Source organism: Mustela nigripes, chromosome 4, assembly GCF_022355385.1.
Source record: "Mustela nigripes isolate SB6536 chromosome 4, MUSNIG.SB6536, whole genome shotgun sequence".
Lineage (NCBI taxonomy): Eukaryota > Metazoa > Chordata > Mammalia > Carnivora > Mustelidae > Mustela > Mustela nigripes.
Window position 1 is genome coordinate 15,432,463 of NC_081560.1, and position 21,876 is coordinate 15,454,338.

The 21,876-nt window shown below is 44.5% G+C and overlaps 1 protein-coding gene across 3 annotated transcripts in view; it reads left to right on the top strand.

Moving 5' to 3' along the window:
• Positions 1-278: 278 nt before the first annotated feature.
• The window catches only part of DGKI (diacylglycerol kinase iota), a 433,300-nt gene continuing 411,702 nt past the window's right edge, over positions 279-21,876 (top strand). For all 3 annotated transcript variants that reach the window (XM_059396338.1, XM_059396340.1, XM_059396341.1), the window contains exon 1: positions 279-682. In XM_059396338.1, the coding sequence (XP_059252321.1) occupies positions 279-682 (404 nt within the window). The remainder of the gene's footprint in view (positions 683-21,876) is intronic.

Consider the following 21,876-nt stretch of genomic DNA (forward strand, 5'->3'; position numbering starts at 1 on the left):
CCTCTCCCGATGTCTGGGTCCGTGCCCAGCGCCCCGCGCCCGGGCGGCTCCTCGTCCCCTCCCTCTGTCCTCCCCTCCTGCAGCCCGACGCCTCAGGGCACAGTTCAGATTCAGCTCCGGCTCGTGCCCCCGATTTAGGAAAAGGCCAGGGGGGCTGGAGGGCGCGGGTTGGCAGAGGGGAGGCAGAGGGGGGCGGAGGGAGGTGGCCTCTGATTGGTCGGGGAGGGGGAGTGGAGGCACGGAGTTTCCCACAATGCCCCGGTGCGGTGCAGCCGCGGATGGATGCTGCGGGAAGGGGCTGCCATTTGCTGCCCCTGCCAGCGGCGCGCGGACCTGCTCGCTCTCCGGCAGCGGCGGCCGCCGCCCGCGCCGTCAGCCGGCCCGGCCTCTGCAGCGCCGCCGCCTCGGCTCCGTCCGCGGCCGCCGGAGCGGTCGCCATGAACCCCAGCTCCTCGGCGGGAGAGGAGAAGGGGGCGACGGGCGGCAGCAGCGGCGGCGGAAGCGGCGCCGGGAGCTGCTGCCTGGGCGCCGAGGGCGGCGCGGAGCCGCGGGGCGCGGGGGCAGCGGCGGCGGTGGGGGCCGCTGCCCTGGAAGAGCCCGCGGCCGCCGGCCCGAAGGAGAAGGACGAGGCGCTGGAGGAGAAGCTGAGGAACTTAACTTTCCGGAAGCAGGTCTCTTACAGGTAGGCGCGGGGGCCGGGGCGGCGGGGACACAGGTGCCGCCGCGGGGCTGAGACCCGCTCTCGTCCCTCGCAGAGGCGCTTCCCCGGAGTTGGGGGCACCTGGCGCGCTCGCTCTCGCGCGCGCTCTCCTTCTCTCTCTTCCCCTCTCCCCCTTGTGGGGACATGTATTTTCTTCTCAGCCCGGCGTTCTGGGCTGGAGGGAAGCGAGGTGCGCCCGGCTTCCCTGTGGCTCAGGACCGAAGACTGGGTCCCTGAGGTCAGAACAGCACCAACAGATGCGTGTGTGCGCCGGAGGGGGGGCTGCCGACACAGATGCAGACGCCTAGTGTTCTTGAGAGAAGTCTTCAAAGTTGTCCCTACGCCGGTGTCATCTGTAACCACTCCCCCTACCTTCTAGATTTCCGGGGATGAACCTTGGGCACAAACTCGATAGTGGAGCTCGCCCTCCAGGCAGGAGAGAACAGCGCTGTACTGTAGAGAAATCCTTAGGGAAGTCGGCCCTGCCCCGAAATCTCCCATGAAGGAAGGGTCGCTGTGGATCTAAAGTCTGTAGACACCCAGCTGGTTAGGGGGTTACCCGCACACGTGCTCTCTCCCCCTCCCCGGGGTGTGCCCAGCGGGAGGGGGTGGGGACCCACTGGCAAGCCAGGGGTGAGGGCGAGCGTGGGACCACGCTCGTCCCTGAGGACGGATGCATTTGTGAGACAAGGACAGTGGAGGATAAATGGCCACCAAATTAGGATAAAAGATTACCCCACATCGCTCAGGATCTAAAAATGAGGAGTGAGGATTTGGTAGGTTCTCGTGCTGTGCCTCGCCACCCCCAGCCCCAGGCAAGAATAACGATTTTGAGAGATTTGGAGAGTTTCTGCTTTGTTAGTTTTAAAGTCAAGATCCTGCATAAGCAGAGAATTACAAAATTTGCACTTGCTAGGGCAAGACATTATTGTGACCCTACTCCCTTGAGCCAGCAGTCCTTTCCAGAAACCCATATAAAGTATTAAGCCTGCCACACCATGTGCTGTTATGTAAGCAAAAGCAGATGACAGAGGTGTGTGGGCTTGTGAGGGTGTGTGTGTGTGTGTTTATGGGGGCATGTGTGTGAATCACTGGGATCCCCGTAGGCATTGCCTGGACAGGAGGCCCCAGACACTGGGGCATGGGCTCTGTGTCTGTGTTGGTTGGCTTCCGATGACTCGGAAGAGGTCTTGCTGGTGAGGCTGTTGCTCCCGCATCCCTCTCGTGCATTTTGTTCGCTGTGCGTTGAGGGAGTTTCCCACTTGACTTGCTCTTTTAGTTACTCACATAGATGAGGATCAAATGAATCTTTCTCTTTATATTTTTTGGTTTCTAAAAATAGATAGGTGCTGGAGAGTCGGGTAGCTCTAGGGAGGTATGCTAGGACACAGGCAGTTCTACTTCCTGGTAATGACGGCCTGCCTGGCCCTTAGGGAATCAGGGACTACATTCAGCCTAATTTAGGAACCCTGAGTTGGAGGGGGTTGATTACATTAAGCCCATTGTGGGTCTGGGCTCCTGTGCTGAGAAATTCTCCCGAGTTCCTGGTATTCATCAGACTCCTCCCTGTTCCAGGTAGGGCTGCAAAGCCCCCGTTTGCAAGGGAAATCATTTCAGCTTGCCTCTTGGCAGGGGTCATCCTCTGAGCCTCTCTCTTGGACCTGGGTACTGTGTGAGTGGGACACGGCTTCCTGGATTGCATGCTCACACCTGCATGTGTCAGTGCGTGCACCCACAAGCGTAGGGCAAAGCATTTTTTTAATAAAATAAAAACAACAATACTGCATTTGCCTTCCAATCCATAGAGGCGGATCCCACTTTGTGAACATTCCCCTTTACCATCTCTAATTGAGGGAACCACCTGTATCAGTCACCTCAGGTGGGTCGTTAAAAATGCCTGCCACCCCAGGCTCACAAAGTCAGTCTGTGCGTGGGAATTTCTAACATCCTCCTCAGGCACTGCTTAAGTACATTGCTTTCTGAGGACTGCTGCCCTGTTTTCCCCCAAAGGCTAAACAATTGATCTTTGGGCTCTCGAAGAGTGCCCAGCCAAACAAGGCCAGGTTGTCACAACATCAGAGCAAAGAGAGTGGAAAGACAGGTGAATTCATCTGGCCCATGTTTGTCCTGGGTAACCGGCAGAGTGTCTCCATATTTATTACTCTTATTATTATTTTGTTTCGAGGCATGGTGAATGGCCGCCCCACTCGCCATGGCCGCCATTCCTGCCGGGTTCAGGGGGAGCTGGGCCTTGATCATCTTGCTAGTGGGTTAAGAAGTGGTCTGGGAGGAAAGTGCAGTTCTGGCTGGAGTGGGGCATGGGCTCCGCAGGGAGGACCCCACCGTGTCAGTCCCGGGGGGCACCCGAGGACAGTGCCTGGTGGGAGTTCGTGGAAGGAGGTTGGCAATACCTCACAGGATGGAGCCTGAGTGAAGGGGTTCGCCAGGCGAAGGTAGTATGGCTGCTTGTGTAAGGGGGGTCATTTGAGGTGGGGAAATAGGAGAGGTGCGGGAGGTAAAAAATATCTTTTGAAGAACATGGGTATTTGCAGAGTGACACTTGACAGGAAAGAAGAAGGGGGCTTGGGGAGAGGGTGTGCGTGTGCGTGTGTGTAGGGGGTCTCATCTGCTCCTTCTGTTGCTAAGGAACATATAAGCTAGATTTTAAAAATAAATGAGGAGTGGGTGGGCATATGCAGTGACTCCTGTCTTTTTAGGAACTGGAGCCCTTTACAAAAAGCCTTTAAATAACCATTTCTGGAGGCAGATTATTCATTTTGCTTGACTTTTACTTTGTTAAGTAAAATAAACTCCTTTATATACCCCTAGATTTCCCCTCATTATCTTTTCTTTCATGGCTTTTTTGGGGGGAACCATTTTCCCATGAGGAATTTTCCTTTATGTCAGAGTCTGCTCCCCTAGAGCAAATAGTCTCTGTAGACTGTAAAGCTAAAGGTTTTAGAAGGCAGTGCAAGTGAGCTGGTACTTTTCTCTTAAAATTACTACTTCCTTTTTCTTTGCAAATTATGGTGCTGCAACAGGATACGTATGTGCCAACGACTATATAATGTGTAGGAACTGTTTTTTTTTTTTTTTTTTTTAACTGCTGTAAGAATTCCCATTTAAGTTAGTAAAAAAAAAAAAAAAAGAAGAAGAAGAAGAAGAAGTCTCTCAGAAATACACAGGGGAGGGGAAGGAGCGGGTAGCTGGTGTTTATTGTCTTCCATGCGCCAGGCCCTGCAACAATGATTATTGAATATGCCATCCTATTTACTTGTCTTGATAGTCCTATGGTGTGAGTGTGGTTATTTCTATTTTATAGACAATTAACTTGAGGAATCTAGCTGGGGTGGGAGGTGGAGTCGAAACCCAGATCTGACTCTGAAGTGTTCTCTCTTTAGACTACATTCTGCTTCCCTCAACATTCATTTCAGGTTCAGAGTCTTTCCACACGTGTGTGTTTGTGTGTATGTGTGTGTGCAGTGTGAGCGGCCCTTTCGCCTCCTATGCCTCAGGTCATTATATATTATCTCTTACACTTGTTGGGTCGTATCCTTTGGCTATATAGTTTTCAGGAATCCCTCTGCTATTTCAGAAAAGGAATATAAATCCATGATCACCAAACATGTATTGGTTTTGCTTCTGAGCACAGAACCACCGACATGACACCTGCCATCACTATGAAGATACCCATGTTAGAGTTTTAGATGTCTTTGAATAAAAATTACACAGATGTAGTGTAGGTGAACCTAGATCCAGTGAAGAACCCGCCTGTGTGTACCTCCTTGAGCCTCCCCAAATAAATGATGGGGCGTGATTTCACTGGTAAGAAGGCCTGGACAACTACCGTTACTTCTACGATGTTGATGGTAGGCTTCAGTTTCTCTGCTTATACACCAGAATGGTACTGCCCAACCTTCCTTACAGGGAGATTTTGGAATGAGATAGAAGGAGCCAGCAGGAAGGATTAAAGTCCTTAGGCTAGACAACTTGGTAAAAAAAAAAAAAAAGATTTATTATTCTTTATAAGTTGATGATAAGAACGTAGTATTTCCACTTTTGTTTTGTCCTGCAAAGCAAGATTATGTGATTATAAGAAAGACCAGTGGGATGTAGAAAGCCAAATAGGACGGCAGGCGCACTGTTTCTCCTCGCACGAGAATCCACTGTGTGTGGTGGAAGTTTTCTTCTCCTGGGTATCAGTGTACGGCATCCTCCTTTGTAAAGCAGTTTTATTTATTTTATGTTTTATACATCTGTTCACTATTTAGAGCCTTCGGGATCAGATGAAAACTTTGGTTCTAAGATAATGTTTTCTTCCTCAGTAATTACTTAGGACTTGGCTAAGTGTAGACTTCCTCAATCAGGACACCAACTGGGCAAGACTGCACTTGAACCAACGTCCAGAGTTCTTAATCTGCTCTAGTTGATCTTTCAGAGCCTTGGGTTCTATCGTGGGAGAGTGACAGCATTGGACCCTGAGGTACCAGGGAGAGGAGAACGTGAAAGGAGTTTTGCTGGTATTCATTTCTGCTGTGGCAACAACAGCAGTGCCTCATAGGGTCAAATTAAATGAGAGCAGAGCTAGCTCTTGGGAACATTTCACTACTAGGAGAAAGCGAGGGCTCCCAGTGAGGGTCCAGGCTGGCTGCACCTTCCCTGTCTGACAGGGCTGGGCTCTGGATATGCATCCTTTCGGCAACCTGAGTTGTTCCTGGAGTGGTCTCAGAGGCATTCACTGTGTGAAACTGGAAGCATCTGGAAGGACCTTTGCTTAGATGTTGACTTGACATTTACTTTCTTACTTGGGTTTATGTTGATAACGCTGATCCTAATTACTTTCTCTGAGACCTTATAATTTTAGTTTTAGGCTAGTAGTGACACCAAATCAAAGGTGGATAACTGAGGGATGAAGGTAAAGAGAGAAACAAAGCCTGAGCTGCAGGTTTCTTTCTTCCTTTTCTTTGAATTTTAATTTGCATGAAATAACTATAAAAATGGACTAATTTCACATTGTTTGAACTGGCTGGAGCTATTTGAACTGTTGGAATTGTTTGAACTGGTCGGAATGTTATGCCTATTGCAAGGCGTAACAAACCAATGCAATGTAGAGGAAGATTAAAGAAATTAAAATGCTGAGTTATGTCTGCTTGCACTTAATGCCTCCCTAATTCCTCTCTGGCTTGTTCACCAGGCAAACTGCTCCGAGGAGTAAGCTCCAGAGTGTCCCCTTTCTGTGATAGGTGTAGGGTCTTCCCACGTGCTCACATGGCACTTTCAAAAAGCTATGTTCAGACTTATAATTTTATTATAAGTTGTAACTTATAATGTTCAGACTTATAATTTTCTGGTGTGGGAATTAGACTAGGATTTGAAACCGGCACCTTCTAGCTGGTCTTGGGCATGTTAGATAAGCCCTTTCAGGCTCGGCATGTTCATCTCTGAAATGGGCTAGTCCTAATACCTACCTTCGAGGTTTGTGATGAGAATTGTACCAGTTACCCTATGCAAAGGACTTCGCAGGGTGCCTTGCATAGAGTTAACTTTCCCCATTATTATTATTCCCTGTTAGGTCGTTCGCTCCTCTGAAGATGCAAATTACACCTTACCATTTGAATCTCTGAATCCTGTTCTTATTACTCAGTAGGTGTTGGATAAATATTTATTGGATGAAGGAATTTAATTGCCTTCTTTAAATAAACTACTATTCTTACCATTTTCCCTGTCCATCTCAGTTGTGATTTTTCCTTTCCACTAAAAGGTTTGCCTTTTTCTCGCTTACACTTTGTCCAACAGCCCAGCACTGTGTTTCTGTTTACAGCTTCCTGCGCGAGTACCTGCATCAGCTGCGTAGCCAGCTGACGGAGGCTGGAGAGGGGTGGCAGAACTCTTCCTTAACCAGCTATTTGCAGCTTGTCAAAGAAAAGGCCTTAATTTGCCTTCTGAGTAGCACTAATTAGCTCTCTGGCTCTCTTTCTGCTTGTCTCATCCCCTTCCAAGGGGGCATCATTGATTTCCTCCTCGGGGAGTTTTTCTGTGGACTTCTTCTGTGGTTAGAACTCAGAACAGCAGAGTTCTAACAGAACACCCCCACCCCTGCCAGTTTCTGGAATCTGTCCTGACTGCTCTCTTGGCCAGCCCCAGGTGGTGACTTCAGCAGACTCCCTGCTGTGTTACCTCACTCCGTCCTTGTAGTTCACCTGAGTGACTTTGGTGCAAAAGTTATTTTAGGAAGAATTCCTTTGTCAACTTAGTGACTCTTAACTTTGGTTTTGTTTTTCACTCAACTCAATAACAGATCCTTCCCAAAAGTGCCAGCTGTTTTTTATTCATGTATGTTTAGAGCATTTGAAGGCTGGCTGGTGAGGGTCCTGACCCCCACAGTGTTCAAAGGGAGGGAGCATGAGCACTGCCTGTGGTCTTTCAGAGAAAGCCCAGTCGTCAGGTGTGTGTACACTGGCTGCGGAAGGGGGCTGTGCTTGGGTAGAGGTGGGAAAAAGGGCCTTCGGGATGAATTTTCATTGTCTTTCCTTCCAGCCCTGAGGCTTTGTGAGTCTTTGAAAGGGAGGAAATGCTGTTTCTTAAAGGCAACAGCTTTCTGACAGGGACTTCTGTGGTCCTTAACCTCCCTGCGTTTTGCGTAAGTGGAGATTTGCTGTTACATTTTCAGATTCAGAAATAATGCTCCAGGGGCGCCTGGGTGGCTCAGTGGGTTAAGCCTCTGCCTTCAGCTCAGGTCATGATCCCAGGGTCCTGGGATTGAGCCCCACATTGGGCTCTCTGCTCAGCAGGGAGCCTGCTCCCCACCGCCCCACCCCACCCCCCACCTGCCTCTCTGCCTACTTGTGATCTCTGTCTGTCAAATAAATAATAAAATTTTAAAAATCTGTAAAAAAAAAAAAAAGAAGAAGAAGAAAAAAACCTTAAAAAAAATAGAAAAAGAAATAATGCTTCAATAAGAACCAATTCTGATTTAAGCTATAACATTAATGGTCTGACTTGCTGGATGGAGTGGGGATACAATCAAAGCTTAAAACAGTAATAATTAAACCTTAATCAAATCTCATTGTCCTTACTCTTCAATGTCATGAGAGACAGATAGCATTGTAACAGCCCTGACTAGAGTGCTCCCACAGGGGTTCAGTTCTCAGCCTATTTCTGTCTGCTGTGTGACCTCAGGCAAGTTGCTTAATCTCTCTGTGTCTTACTTTCTTCATCTATAAGCTGGTAGTGTAGGAGTACTTCAGCTTGTGGGATTATTGAAAGATTGATACTCAAATTGTTGCCTGTCACAAAGAAAGCCATAAGTGTTTGTTAGAAGTGTGTCTTTCATACTCAAGTCCAATTAAGGGGATTTGTTTTTTATTCAAAATGTCAAACATTAGTCAAATGTCAGTAGCTAGCAAGGAAATTATTCAGATAATATGAAAATAAGATAGCTTTAGACTTAGGAAATTTAGTTTACAGGTTTTGGCATTCACCAAGGTATAGACTATGCACTTTGCCTTTCATAATTTATTAAAAATGAGTTAACTCTTACCAGAGAGTGTGAAGGGGATCGAGCTGCCTGGGAGTGCTGTGGAAATTGGAGTAGGTAGGAAGCCAAGGTTAGAGAAGATGGGCATGGCGAGTGTGCAGAGCCACAGTGCTCCCTGCCCCAAACCAAACTGGTCATTTGGGAGCAGGAAGCCAGACCTAGAGGATTGGGTAACAGGGGTCCAAGAGCTTCAGATGTCAGGAATAGATAAGTAGATCAAGACAGACGTCCTAGCAATAGAGTTGTCACCAAGGACCACAGGACAGGGGTTATTCCTCTCCTGGCCTGGGTCAGTGATGTCTGCTCTGTGTGTCCAGACAATGGCTGACTGCCCTGTTCTGGCAATCAGAGAAAAAGCTTCCCAGATGCTACCTGCCTGGATTATTTCAGAAATGGAAGGATCAGCCTTCTGGGATGTTCTGTCCATTTTCTCAACGAGGCCAAACAACAGAATTGACTTTTTAAAATTGTAGGTGATTATTAAATATTTGTTGAACAAATAGAACTGGTTTAGGACTGTGGAATAAGTACTGAGGAAGTTAATTCATTTTTTTTTTTTTTTTCCTACAAAAGGCAAAGGAAAGGTGGTTTGGTTGCTTTTGTATATCATGTAGGTTTTCAGGAAATAGCCAGAAAATAGACTCCTTGGAAAGTCCAAGGTACATTTTTAAAATGTGCCATTCCTTTGTAAATCAGAAAGATGTCAAAAATACTATGGAAAAATACATTTTTGTTTTAAAAACACTTGAAAGCAATTTGTTTAAAGATGAAAGGGGGCTTTATATAAGCTTATGCGGAAGCAGTTGGAAAGGGTTCCACATGTCACTTTTGAGACAAACTTCTGGAGCATTCTTCAAACTGAAAGGACTGTGTTCTCATCCTTGTCCTTATGTATGTAACTGGGTTTGAGGCAATCTCTCTCTGAGACAGAGAGCATTCCCTGTAGGGGTTTTTGAGAAAAGAGCCTGATTTAAAACGGTTTCTTCCTTTTAAATCGGCCCCCTCTCCATGCAAAGTCTAAGCTATAGCATATTTTTGTCTCTCTCCAATTGAAGCACTGTCCTCAGCATCTGAAGTTAGACAGGAAGTGGAAAAACCTTGAAACCCCGAAGCCTCAGAGTGTGATCTTCCCTGGCAGAGTGAATACCCCTGGGACCGCTGAGTTTTCCTGCTCTGCCCTGCCTTTGCTCACATTGGCCACGAACCAGGAGATGCCACTTGTTCCTGTCCTTCCCAGTGGCCTCGGACAGACCATTCCCCAAGGCAGCAAAGACAGGGCACCAGCTTGTGAAGTTTTTGTGCAGAGCAGCTAAGAGAAGAAACAAGTTCTTCTTAGGGTTCAGACTTAGACTGCAAGTGTTAATTTACTTAACTACCTACTTGTGACTATTAGCCGATATAAGGTCCTGATTTTTATTAAGTGTTTACTCTGTGCCAAGAGCTGTTAAATATTTTATAGCTAGTATTTCATTGACGCCTCATTGAAGTTGGAACTATTATTGCTTCCATTTTACAGATAAGTGTATTGAGGCTTCGAGGTTAAGCAAGTGGCCTGGGTTCAGAAAGCTAGTGATGAAAGCTAATGGCAGAGTTCATATCCATTCCCCTGTTTGCCTATCGCTTTCCTAATGCAACTTTTCACACTGGTTTTTCTTTTACCCTTTCCCACTGCCTGTGTGCCAACAGCCCTATTTTCACTATCTGATGGTTTATTAGACTCACATCTCCCAAGAGGGGAGACCCATGGGTCCATCACTTTGGTGGGTCCAGCTAGTCCTGACCCAGGACACAGAGACAGGTTGACTGGCCAACAGAGCAAGAATTCTTTCCTGTCCAAGGGCGCACTCAGCTCTGTGAAGAGCTCTATGGCACTGGCAACTGTAGGCGGCTGAGATCCAGCTTTCCAAGGGGGCTCTTTCTACAACTCTGAATTTTCCATTGCCTGAGATGGGGGAATAAATCCAGGTTCCTGGGGCGGGGAAGTGATTTGCAGGGATTATAGCCCAGAACATCTTCCCTATTTCAGATTCTACTTCCAGTACAAGACCTTGTGATTTTTGGGAAGGAAAGTGGAATTTGAGGGGTGTGGTTAACGCTGCAACGGCTTGGGGGTCCAGCGAAGAAGCAAGAACTGATTTATGTGTACCATTTGTGATTGAAATGGCACAATAAGCACCACTGGACTTTGTAACAAATAAGTATTCTTAGGAGACTTGAGTCTGTAGGGCCTGGTTAGACTGTGTTAACTGGAGGGCCTGGTTAGACTGTGAGCGCTTGCAGGATAAGTTTATTCAGAACAACACCCTTCAGAATCCAGAAGTATTTGCATGTGTGCTGTTATACTCACCTAGAAAGTTCCAAAGGATGATTTTTAAAAACCTGAGTCATTCTTTCCCGTTTGAAGAAAACCTTCAGAATTTCTTAGCAAAATAAATCTCTAGTTCAAAAATAAACGACAAAGCTATTTAAAGATTAAAACAGAAGCTTTCTATGAGCCAGTGTGGAATTATAACAAAATCTAAGGGATTTTCTTTTTTTTTTTAAAGACAGATTTCTGGAGATTTCTTACACTGTTAATACTGACTAAATTTCAGTACTTATAATAAAAATGCGTGTGGCGCTTTTCGGGCTTTACCGTTTATAAACTGCTTTCATGTACTTGATCTAATTTTACTCTCAGAAGAGTCTTGGGCAACAGGTGGAGTAGGTACTGCTTTTCTAGCCATTGTACATTTCAGGAAACAGTCACGACCTCTAAGGGAGTATCCAAAGCCACGGGCCAGTCAGGGGTCCTGCCCATCTTAGGCTGGCTTTTGGATATTAAGTCTCATGTTCTTTTCACTTTGGGGCCCTGCTTCCGTGCACCGCTCCCCGGGAAGGTTGATAGCAACCTCTCTCTTTTGTGAATTTTATTTACTTGCACTTATCTCCGTTGTTGATCACAGGGACAAAGTTGGAATCAGTCAGTGGCTGGCATTTCAAATCCATATCACATCGACAAGGAGGATGACCTCGTTGTCAACCTCACTTACTCTTTCTGTAGATTCAAAAACGTGAAGCCACCCGCGGGATGGTTTATGTTTAACGCTCCTTCTCCTGGGGGAAAAAAAAGAGAAATATTCAGGCTCTTCCTCTGCCTTAGTTGCTAAGCAGCAGCCATTTCATTGTAAAGGCGATTTGGTTCAAGAAATGACATAGGTGTTCCAAGAAGAGCATTTCATTTTTACAGCAACCGCATTTCATGTCTCCATATAGTGTGTGCTTCGGTGGCTCAGGGATTTCAGGGGGAGAAGTGGGCACCTCAACACATTTGTGGAGTATGTGGAGAAAATTCCATCTAGCTGATCCCCTAATAACCAAACTCCCGTGATCTGTGACCACGGTTGCGCAGCACCTACAAGCTCCTTGCACTTTGAAGGATTTGGAAGTGTCTCCAGAAAACACGACTGCCAAACAGGTATGCTTTGGAGGCTGTGTTAGACACCGCCATGGAATGTTCTGGATAGTTTAGAATTTGAAGTTTTTGGAGTACCTTGGCCTAGAGTAGAATTTGGTTGCAGCGAGGAGTTGGATCGTGGGCACGATTTCATTGTATTGGGATTTTGCTGGCAGGTGAAGGCTTTTAAAAATGAAGATAAAAGAAAATACTGTACATGGCTCACGCAAGTCTTGGTGTTTAGTTTAATCAAGAAGCATATGAGTAGAGAGGAAGGCATGTATCTAAGACATGGGTGTGTGTGATTCTTCCATGTGTGTGTAGAAGAGGAGATTGTCAAATTTCAGAGCTGTGAGGTGATGCATTTTTTTCAGGTTGCACTGTCATTAATTTTGAAGTCTGCGTGATCCATGTGGGCAAGCCCATGGCCCTGCTTTTCCAGGCATTTCTGCCATCTCTGCTCTAGCTTTATATAAATCGTTGTGAAATTTATGCGTATCCAGACAAATGTATTTTCTTAAGCGAACTGCTTTATGGGAACTGTGAAGGGAGCAAACTTTGTTGTTTTCTAGGAGCGCGCTGCACACCACAACTTCCCCAGTCCGCTCCCCAGGCCATTTGAGAGAGAACACCTCTTTCCGGGAGCAGATGGGATGCTTGGAAGCTGGTCTTTAACTTCCAGTAAATTGCCCTCCCATTTATGGCAAAGTACCTCTTCCAGGAACTAGAAGTAATGTTCAGAAGAAATAATACATGGATGAACCCACAAATGGCGAACAGTTATTCCCACTGTGGTGTGGGTTCATTAGCAGAGTTGTTTTTAGCATCTCCCCGGCAATTAGTGCTTCTCATCTACTTCATTGTGCACTTTTTACAATTACTTAAAACGGCTTTAGGGAAGCAGTTCTGGTGTTATAGGAAACCGTTATCTAAATGGGGAAGTCGAGTCAAGAGATCTGGAAAGGAGAGGACTGGAATAATTGACTTCTCTCTAGGCATGAAGACACAGAGATGTCAGAGGCTCCGTGTCTTTCAGAAAAAGCACCTTTGAGGTGCTCAATGGTGTGTTCTCAGCCATATTAATAGTGATATTACCAATTACCAACAATAACATTTTTTCAAGTCTCATTATATGTGCTGGGAGCTGTGCTAAATGATTGACATACTTTATTCCAGTTAATTCTTGCAATGATTTTATGAGGTAGGTGCTGTTACTATTTCCAGTTTTACAGAAGAGGTAACTGAGGCACAGGATATGGAAGTAAGGAAGCAGCTTCTTAGCACTTCACAGCTAGCAAGCAATGGAGCCAGGATTTGAACATCAGGAGAATTCCTTGGCCGGCGCACTTGAACATTGCCCTGTGCTGTATCCCAGTATAAATGTATAGATATACCTCGTTTTCCTCTTGGGAATCCCCTCTCTCCTGTCGTGTGCAGTCTTGTGGGATTTTTACATCTAGGTACTTGGCTCTGCACCATGGCAGTCAATGAGGTCTTTGCAAGCGGTCATGGCTGGCCTCCTCTTACCGCACTGATACTGTCTTAGGACATATGACCTGAGTCTGGACATTCAGACTTTTTTGGATTTGACCTCTTAAAAGCTCTCAAAGGGAGTGCCAGTTTGTTTATATCCATTAGCAGTGCCCTGAGGACCGTTCCTGCTGCCCTCGCTGCTGTGTATTCCAAGCCTGGATCCCCCAGCCTTTTGATTACTCATCAACAATCCAACATCTTCCCAATGAACTTCCTTTTTGTTTAAGTTGAAAAAAGCAAAACAACAACAAAACCCCAAACCTTCCCGCCCCCAACTGATAACGTGTCATTGGCAAATGGTCCATCAGCAGAGACTGGTGACTATCTTCCCCGTCAGGAGTTCTTGGCTACATTAGGGAACGTGATGATAAGCTATGCTTAGTTCTGATTGTCGTAAAGATTTTGTTATAGGGAAAATAAGGTATTACCATTTAGTGAACCTTTAACATCACTTAGGTACTTTGTGCTTCCTATTTTGCTCTCTTATTTAATTATCACAAATTGTCTGAATTAGTTTTATCTATTTTACAAATGAGGACACTGACTCTCAAAGGAAAGTAATTTGCTTCCAGTCAAAGAGGTCTTAGTTGATGGGATGAGGATTCAGACTCCGTTCTAAGTCACCCAAGGCTTAACAAATTTCCCCATGATGCCATGTTGCCTCCATGTTGAGGCCAAACCCGACTCCTTTATTTTTTGCCTACTGGTATTACATGTGCATTTCTGGGGGATATTCAGATTAACCCTCCCCTTTTTTTTCTATATGCTAGCTCTCCGAGTGTGTGAAGTCAGGTCTCACATTTCTGTTTGGCTCTGTTTCTTTAGACTAAACCATCTCCACTTTTATTCTTCAGTTAATCCCTTATCTAAAGGTGATTGATTGCAAAGCCACTATTCCATGTGTCCCTAACTCGACAGCATCCTGGTTTATCCATGGCTTTCTTTATAAGAATTGAGAAGTAAACTAAAACTGTGGTCTAACCAGGGCCACCACGAGCACATGTGGTGTCTTTGTTCGAATTAGAAACAGGCTCTAAGTCTAAGTGACAACTTAATAAAAATCCTCCTTTACTCCTGAGCTCGGTCAGGCTCAGAGCCAGAACTCAGCAGGTGGTGGCTGACACTTAGGGTGGGTTTCAGTCTCCACCTGCCTCCCTCCTCTGGGAGTCCGAATGCAGGGCACAACCTCCATGTGTATGGGTGAGGCTCTAGGGACTTAGCTCCCTTGCTGTGGCCGTTGGCTGCCATGAGTGTATGGATTTGCACGGATTCAGACCAATTGGTGTTAAACTTATTCCAAAAGCCAAATATCCAGGTTGCCAATTCAATGAATTACTGACGAAATTTCCAAGGCCTTGTTTAGTTTGCAGCCATTTCACTTCAGGTTTGTCATTTCAGTTTGGCTAAATGTTTAGTTGGCATGTTTTATATTTATTTCAGACACCAAGCACTTCTAGAATGTTCCAGATTCCTTTTCTTTTTCTCCCTTCCTTCCTCCCTCAGTCCCTTTCTCTCTTCTTTCCTACATAAGAAATGTCAAGCTCTCTCTTAAGAACTATTTACTATTATCTCTGTGTTTCAATGTTTCAGACTCATGCCCGCATCACCCTCCCCTTGACCCTGCTGCTGATGGAGAAATGCCTGTGGTCAAGCCTTCTAAAACTGGCTTATTTGTCTGTGAGGTTTTGGTGAACATTTTTTTTTTAAGATTTTATTTGTTTATTTGACAGAAAGAGAGAGAGGGAGAGGGAAAGCACAAGCAGGGGAAGCAGCAGTCAGAGAAAGAGAGGGAGATGCGGCTTCCCAGTGAGCAGGAAGCCCGATGCTGGGCTCAGTCCCAGGACCCTGGGGTCGTGACCTGAGCCAGAGGCAGCCGCTTAACCAACTGAGCCACCCAGGCGCCCCTGGTGAACTTTCTTTTAGTGCTTTGATACAAAGATTATAAAGAAATCCATCTGTGCTTTGACTCAACCTATATTTGGTGGGCACAAGATCACTCATTTGTCACTCATTGTTTCAGATATGAGGGCTGCCCAATATAGTAGACAGTAGCCACATGTGCCTATCCGAACAAATTAAATGCATTAAGTTTGAAATCCAATTCCTCAGTCACACTAGCCACACATTAAGAGCTTAATAGCTGCAGTGACTAGCAGACACCATATTGAACAGCACGGTTATAAGCCATTTTTATCACTGAGGGCAGGTCTATCGAACAGTCCTTTGAGAGATTAGTGTCAAGACACGAATTTATCAAACCCCCTAGAAACCTCTAGCTAGTCATCCTTTAATGACAACATCGAAGGATACAGTTTTTGGGTTAAGAAGTCTAGTCCTCTAATTACAAAGTTAGGCTTTAGAGGGGTAAGTAGGAAGAAGAGAGCATTGAAAACAGAGCAAAGAGGAAAGTCATTCTTGGTGTTCTTCATTTTGCTTGTCGTATGTTCCTCCCCTCCTCATTACAGTGGTGACCGATTTCCATAAGAGTAAGGACAGGAAATTTGTCCTCTCTTCTCTTTGTGAGCTTCATCCTCCTGCAAATTGCCAGACACACAGAACTCTGTGCAGGAGGGAACAAGTCCTGTGGATTTGGGGTGGACCGGCGGTCTTGCTATCAAGAGTACTTAGCTTGGCTGGTAACTGTATTTGGAGCCAGAGTGAGGGGTGGGGGAAGAGCATCGCTGCTTCTCCATCAGGAGATTCCTGAAATCTGGCAAGGGCATGTCCAAGATGCAGGGCAGAATACGGATGTGTGGCTTCAGGTTCTGTGTTGCAGAAATTGCTTATTATGCTCCCTGTTTCATTCTTAACGTTAGTTCTCATCATGTTCAATAAATATTTATTGTAATTCACCAGGGAGGTATGGAAATGAATGCATGGACTTGAACCCTTAATGTGGCCCACCTGGTTCTTACAGGAAAGACCTTAGGAGACTAGGAAAAGAGCTTCAAGGACAAAGCAAAAACCCCAGGAGACTCCTTGTGTGTTTGTGTGGATTCTCTCTGGTGCTTTGAACTGCCAATATTGCACACAAGGGTGTTCTAAAAATAACCTGAGTAATGTGCATCCTCAGCTGAAGGGAGTGAGATAATTTGTGAGGATGATGAGAAATGGAAAAGAAGAGAAGCTTTAGAACATGAGAAATGAAATACATGAATCTCCCTGGTCTCTGAGGCTCTCCCACGCATCAAGTGCTTTCTTTGAAGTCTTGATATTGAAAATCAGGAAAAAGTACTAAAAAAAAGGCATCAAGGGGAGAATTACTGGGTTTTCTCACCTATGTTTTATAACATGAGCAGTTCCCTGGACAAAAACTTAACGATTTTATAGGAATAGATATGGAATACTCACACGCTATATGCACAAAACACTATTTCAAGCCCTTGCTGAGGAATCCAGAGTCGAATAATATATGATTTCTACCTTAAAGTTGATTTAAACCAATTGTAACTTATTGGGGAGACAAATAAAAAATGTGTTGAGTGCTTACTACGTGCCAAATACTATGCTAAGTTCTAGCAATAAAAGAGATGTATGAAGTTCTGTTATCAAGAATTTATGATCTGGCAAGGGGGAGACAGGGAATTGACCTGTAACGATATAGAGTGGTAAGTACAAGATGGAGGGATGGCCAGGGGGTCCCACAGGAGGGGCACCTACATCAGATGGAAGAGTAGAAAAAGATCTTCTAGAGCAGATAACGACTAATCCTGCCTTCAAGATGGAAGGGGCGGGGTGTCTAAGTGAATTTGTTCTTATCCCTGGTTCAAGGGAGGAAACAGACCCTTAAGTTCCAAGTGGCAAACTGGAAGCAGAATTTTAGAACATGTTCCATTCGACATGTTCCATTTGCTTCTGCTCTCTTTTCAACAGCCCCTGAAATCAGCCATTTGAATTTTTTGGCATGGAGGCTTTCATCAAGCTCTACTACCTAGAAATCCACATATGAAGGACCTTTACCAGGAGTTACAGCTACTCTGTACCTCTTAGACTTAGCAGCTTGAACAAAGGTAAACAGCAGGCATGAAGCGATGCACATGGTCATTTCTGGGTTGTAGAAACGCCAGAGACGGGGAGAGAAGTTAGCTCTGTTGGGGAGTTTTCTTGAAACATTCGCTTTGAATGATGGGTAGGATTCCAACAAGAGAAGAGAGGGCACAAGAAGGGCAGGTATGGGAAACAAGTGGGGCACAGGGACTGTGTGAGAAAGGACTCGGGGGTGGAAGTGAATAATGTGTGGGCGCAGCCATGTCTGTTGTGGGATAATTTGGCTTTGAGCGTGGAGATACATAGTGAAAGGTAAGGCAAGAAAATCAACTTAAATACTTGTCACAGAAAGTCTGAATGCCATCAGAAGGATTTGAATTTTGTAGTTAACAGAGAGCCGCTGGAGGTTTGGGGACAGACAGGTGAGGTTCTGGACCCAAATGTGGGAAAGTCCTGGTTCTTCCTGGATCCATTGCTAATTCCTCTTTCTGGAGACACCGTTATTTCTGCAGAATCCATTGCTGCAAAAGTGACACCTGTCCCCTCCTGAGCCATGAAACCTTCTGGGGTGGACAAGAGCTCCCCTCCTTCTCTCAGGGCATGAACAGGGGAGGGAGATTCCTGTTTTCTCTGCGGTGACCTTAGTGGCTGAGAGCCGTGTTCCTCTTATGCCTCTGCGACAGTAAGAAGGAGAACAAGAGGAAGGAAGGTGAATCGCGAATCCATGAAAATATGGGAACAATCGAGTACGGAGAATGTGAGATGTACTCAGCGCCTGAAACTGAAACCCATTTTTACATAAAGTCATGTAAATAAGTAGTTAGATTTGATGTCATTAGTTAATACTATAATAGCTAGACAATTGTCTAACCAGGAAAACCATAGAGAAAATTTGGGAGTTTAGGGTGTCATAGAGCTGGGAACTTGGTTTGTTTGTTTGTTTCTTTCTTCTTTTTTTTTTTTTTTCCTTTCATGATTTTATTTAAATTCTAGTTAGTTGCCATCTAATGTAATATCAGTTTTAGGGGTAGAATTCAGTGATTCATCATCTGCTTATGACACCCAGTGCTCCTCTTTAAACCCCATCCCCCTACCCACCTCCCTTGGGAGCTTTCTTTCTAAGCTGCCTGGAGAAACTCCCCAAATCACATCATTGAAATTTTGTTAATGAAGTGGAAAGTTTTTTTTTTCCAGATTCCAATACCTAGAAAGCACTGAACAAATTAATAGAGAAGTATGTGTTCTGAATTTATTCGAAAACAGTAGTCGAACAGCTTAAACATTGTTCACTGTCAGAGGACCATGTTACTGTCTAACACTATTACATGAATAGGGATTGGCTGGACCAGCTAATAGAAATACAGATAATTTTGCAGCCAGGAAAGATTTGCTTTCAGCTGCAAACTGCACACTCTTTTCAGACCTAATCTGCAGTAAATGAGTGCAGCATTGTGGCGGAAAGTCAGTGTGACCAATTCTGTCCCCTGGCTTTCATGCCTGCTCCTGAAGGATTAGGATGATGCCCAGTTCATTCTCTGCATTATGTACATTGCATTGCAAGGGTTGAGAGCTGGCCCACATTCTACATTCCAGAAAATCATCATTCTTCTCATACAAATGGAAAGTAGAGAAAAATCGGGTAGCAGAGAGAGCAACATGGAGATCAAAGTAATATTAACAGGCAGGAAGGAGTAGGAGCTTGGGTCAAGGCCTCCCAGAATGATGAGTAGTAGTAGCCTTAGGACCACGGGCCCATGTGACCCATCTGATGTGGGGGGAACACAGCCTGCAAACTAATTTCACGATTAAGATTGGAAAACTCTCTTTGTCTACCTTTCAGCTAACCCACTTGCTAATAATGTAGAGACCACCCAACCATGTCCTAATGGGAACTGATAATAGTAAACTCTAACATGCAGAACTTTCTCTTCCTCTCCATGTTAACTCAAGGGAGCCACTTTTGTTTTAAATGGAAAAAATAAATAAATAAATAAAGTAACCCTCAGGTGTTTTTTTTTCCCCTGAGAGCCTTCTTTCAAAAATGTTTATTCTTCACTGTCCTAGATTGACAAAGACATAAATAAAATTAGAAACTAAGTCTGTGAATGTCTCATTGTCTATCCCTGTTGGGAAATACTGCTATCACACACGTACGCGTGTGCCTGTGTGTGTGTGTCTGTGTGTGTGTCTGTGTCTGTGTGTGTTCGGAATTGGAGTTCCCTTGTTTGTGTGCCACTTGCTAACCCTAGGATAGGTCTCACTCCCTCTGAAGCCCAGGGTCCTCATCTGAAAAAGGAGGCTGGTGATCTCTTCTGCGCAGCACAAGGGTTGAGATTGAATGGAATGACACGAGCACTTTACAGATGGTAAACCCTAGCTAAATGCAAGATATTACTACATGACTGCCATGCTAGATTCCCTGTGTGCCGTCAGCCATGGAATGCTGTGAAGACCCTGTGAACTTCTCAGGGTCATTACATTTCCTCCTGACAGCTCTGGAGCGTAGGTTTGCCAATGGTACACATCATTTTGTAGGTGTGCTCATGGAGGTGTGAGGGTCAGCCAACTTTCTGTTCCAGTTTTTGCATATAAGACTTATTTAAATCAAAGTAGTACACAAGTGTAGCTTAATGCCTAGCTCGTAGTTAACTAGAACTAACTTTGGTTTTCATTTGTAGATATAACGTTTATTTAAATCGAAGTAAGTATGTAAGTATAGCTTAAGGCGTAGTTCATGGTTAACTAGCACAGGCTTATAACAAATCTGTGATTCCCTTCTCTGTGTTTCTCCCATACTCCCAGTTCCCCACAGCGGCTGTGACGCCTTGGCTGTTTCTTCTGGATTCTACATTTCTATTTATAAATGATGTGTTTTCGTAATCTCTCTCAACTGTTTCCTGTGAGAAGGTGAGGATTTCATTCTCTTTTGTCCCATCTGCACGCATCCCTTCTTTCATTGTTCCAGTATGCTCAGATCACAATTTTATTTAAATTGTTCATAAATGCTTCTATTATTGACTTTGTAAATCTTATGTATGTCTGAGCCGCCCAGTGTGCTACTGAAGACATTTCCTTCCTTGTATTATTAGTCTCATTAAAAAAAAAAAAAAATATTTGTATGTGGACTAGTTTCTAATTCTTCCACAAACTTCTCGAAAGAACCCTATATCTTCTGTGGTGTTTACCCATAGCAAGTCATGCATCAGTTCCTTTGTTTCTGACTGGACAGCTGTCCTGGTTCCCTCCCGTCTCCTCCTTTCTGGGCTGGTGGTTACCACAGTGATCTTTCTCCCCCACTTTCTAAACTTCCTAAATTCTTTGGTTTATGCCTCAATTCACAGAGCATACAACAATTTCAAGAATATCAGGACCCACCACATTCTTGGATAAGCTTTTTTCCCATCATATTTATATTTATTTTTTTTTATTATTTCTTTATTTTTTTTTCTACATCATATTTTTAGATGACCAACTGGAAAAAGTTTCCCAGGAGGTGGCTTCCTCAGACAGGGTGCATAGGAGGTAGATATTTTGAGTCCTTTCATGTATGAGAATATCTTTTTTTTTTTTTTTTTCTTCCTGCCCTCACTCTTGATCGAGAGTTTTTCAGGGTATGGAGTTCTAGATCAGAAATAATTTTTACCTCAGACTGGTGCAGGCATTTCTGAGTTGCTGCTTGGCTTCCAAAAGGTGCAGTTGAGAAGTCAAATTCACTTGGTTCTCAATAAACTTTGGTGGGTTTTTTTCTTCTTTCATGCTCTATGGGTTTAATTTCTTTTTCTCTTTTAGTTAAAGAAAATCTGTGCCTTAGCATAGGTGCATATATTCATGGTGTGGGAACTTTTTAGAACTCTTCAATCTAAAAACTTTTAGTTCTAAGCAATTTTCTTGTGTTATTTTCCACTTTATCTATTGGTTTTCTCTGGCATTTATATTATGTAGCTACTTGTACCTACTGGAATATTTCTCTAATTTTCTTTTCTAAGTTCTCCTTTCCTTTTACCTGCACTCTGGGGGATTTCCTCATGTATTTTCAATCCTTTTATTGGATTTTTAATTTTTCTGATCTTACTTGTAATTTCTAAGAATTCTTTCTTGTTTTCCAGAGTTTTTTTTTTTTTTTTTTTTTAATAGTTCACTGTTTTTGTTTCATGGCTTTAATATCTTCTTTTATTTCTCTAAGGATATTAATGATAATTTTTGGACATTTTCTTTAGCCTATATTAACTCTGTTTTCTTTTTCAAAAAATTATTTTTCTTTTTATGTTAATACCTTCTTTTCAATTTGGGGTTTCTATTCAAATATCTGATGATCCGTTCATATTTAAGGGAGAGGCCCCAAAGGGCTGTATGCAAACTCGGTCTGCACATGTATGTGACTTGTGAGACCACTAAGCTTCACTGTGGAGTGATTGGTTGGGATGCAGTTTGTTTTGCTGGGAAAACCCTAAACATTAATACTTACTGTTCGGTTCTCTGAGGAGAATGCTCTAATCTCCTTTTAAGAGACTTTTTGGCTGGGGCGCCTGGGTGGCTCAGTGGTTAAGCCGCTGCCTTCGGCTCGGGTCATGATCTCGGGGTCCTGGGATCAAGTCCCGCATGATCTCGGGGTCCTGGGATCAAGTCCCGCGTCGGGCTCTCTGCTCAGCAGGGAGCCTGCTTCCTCCTCTCTCTCGCTCTGCC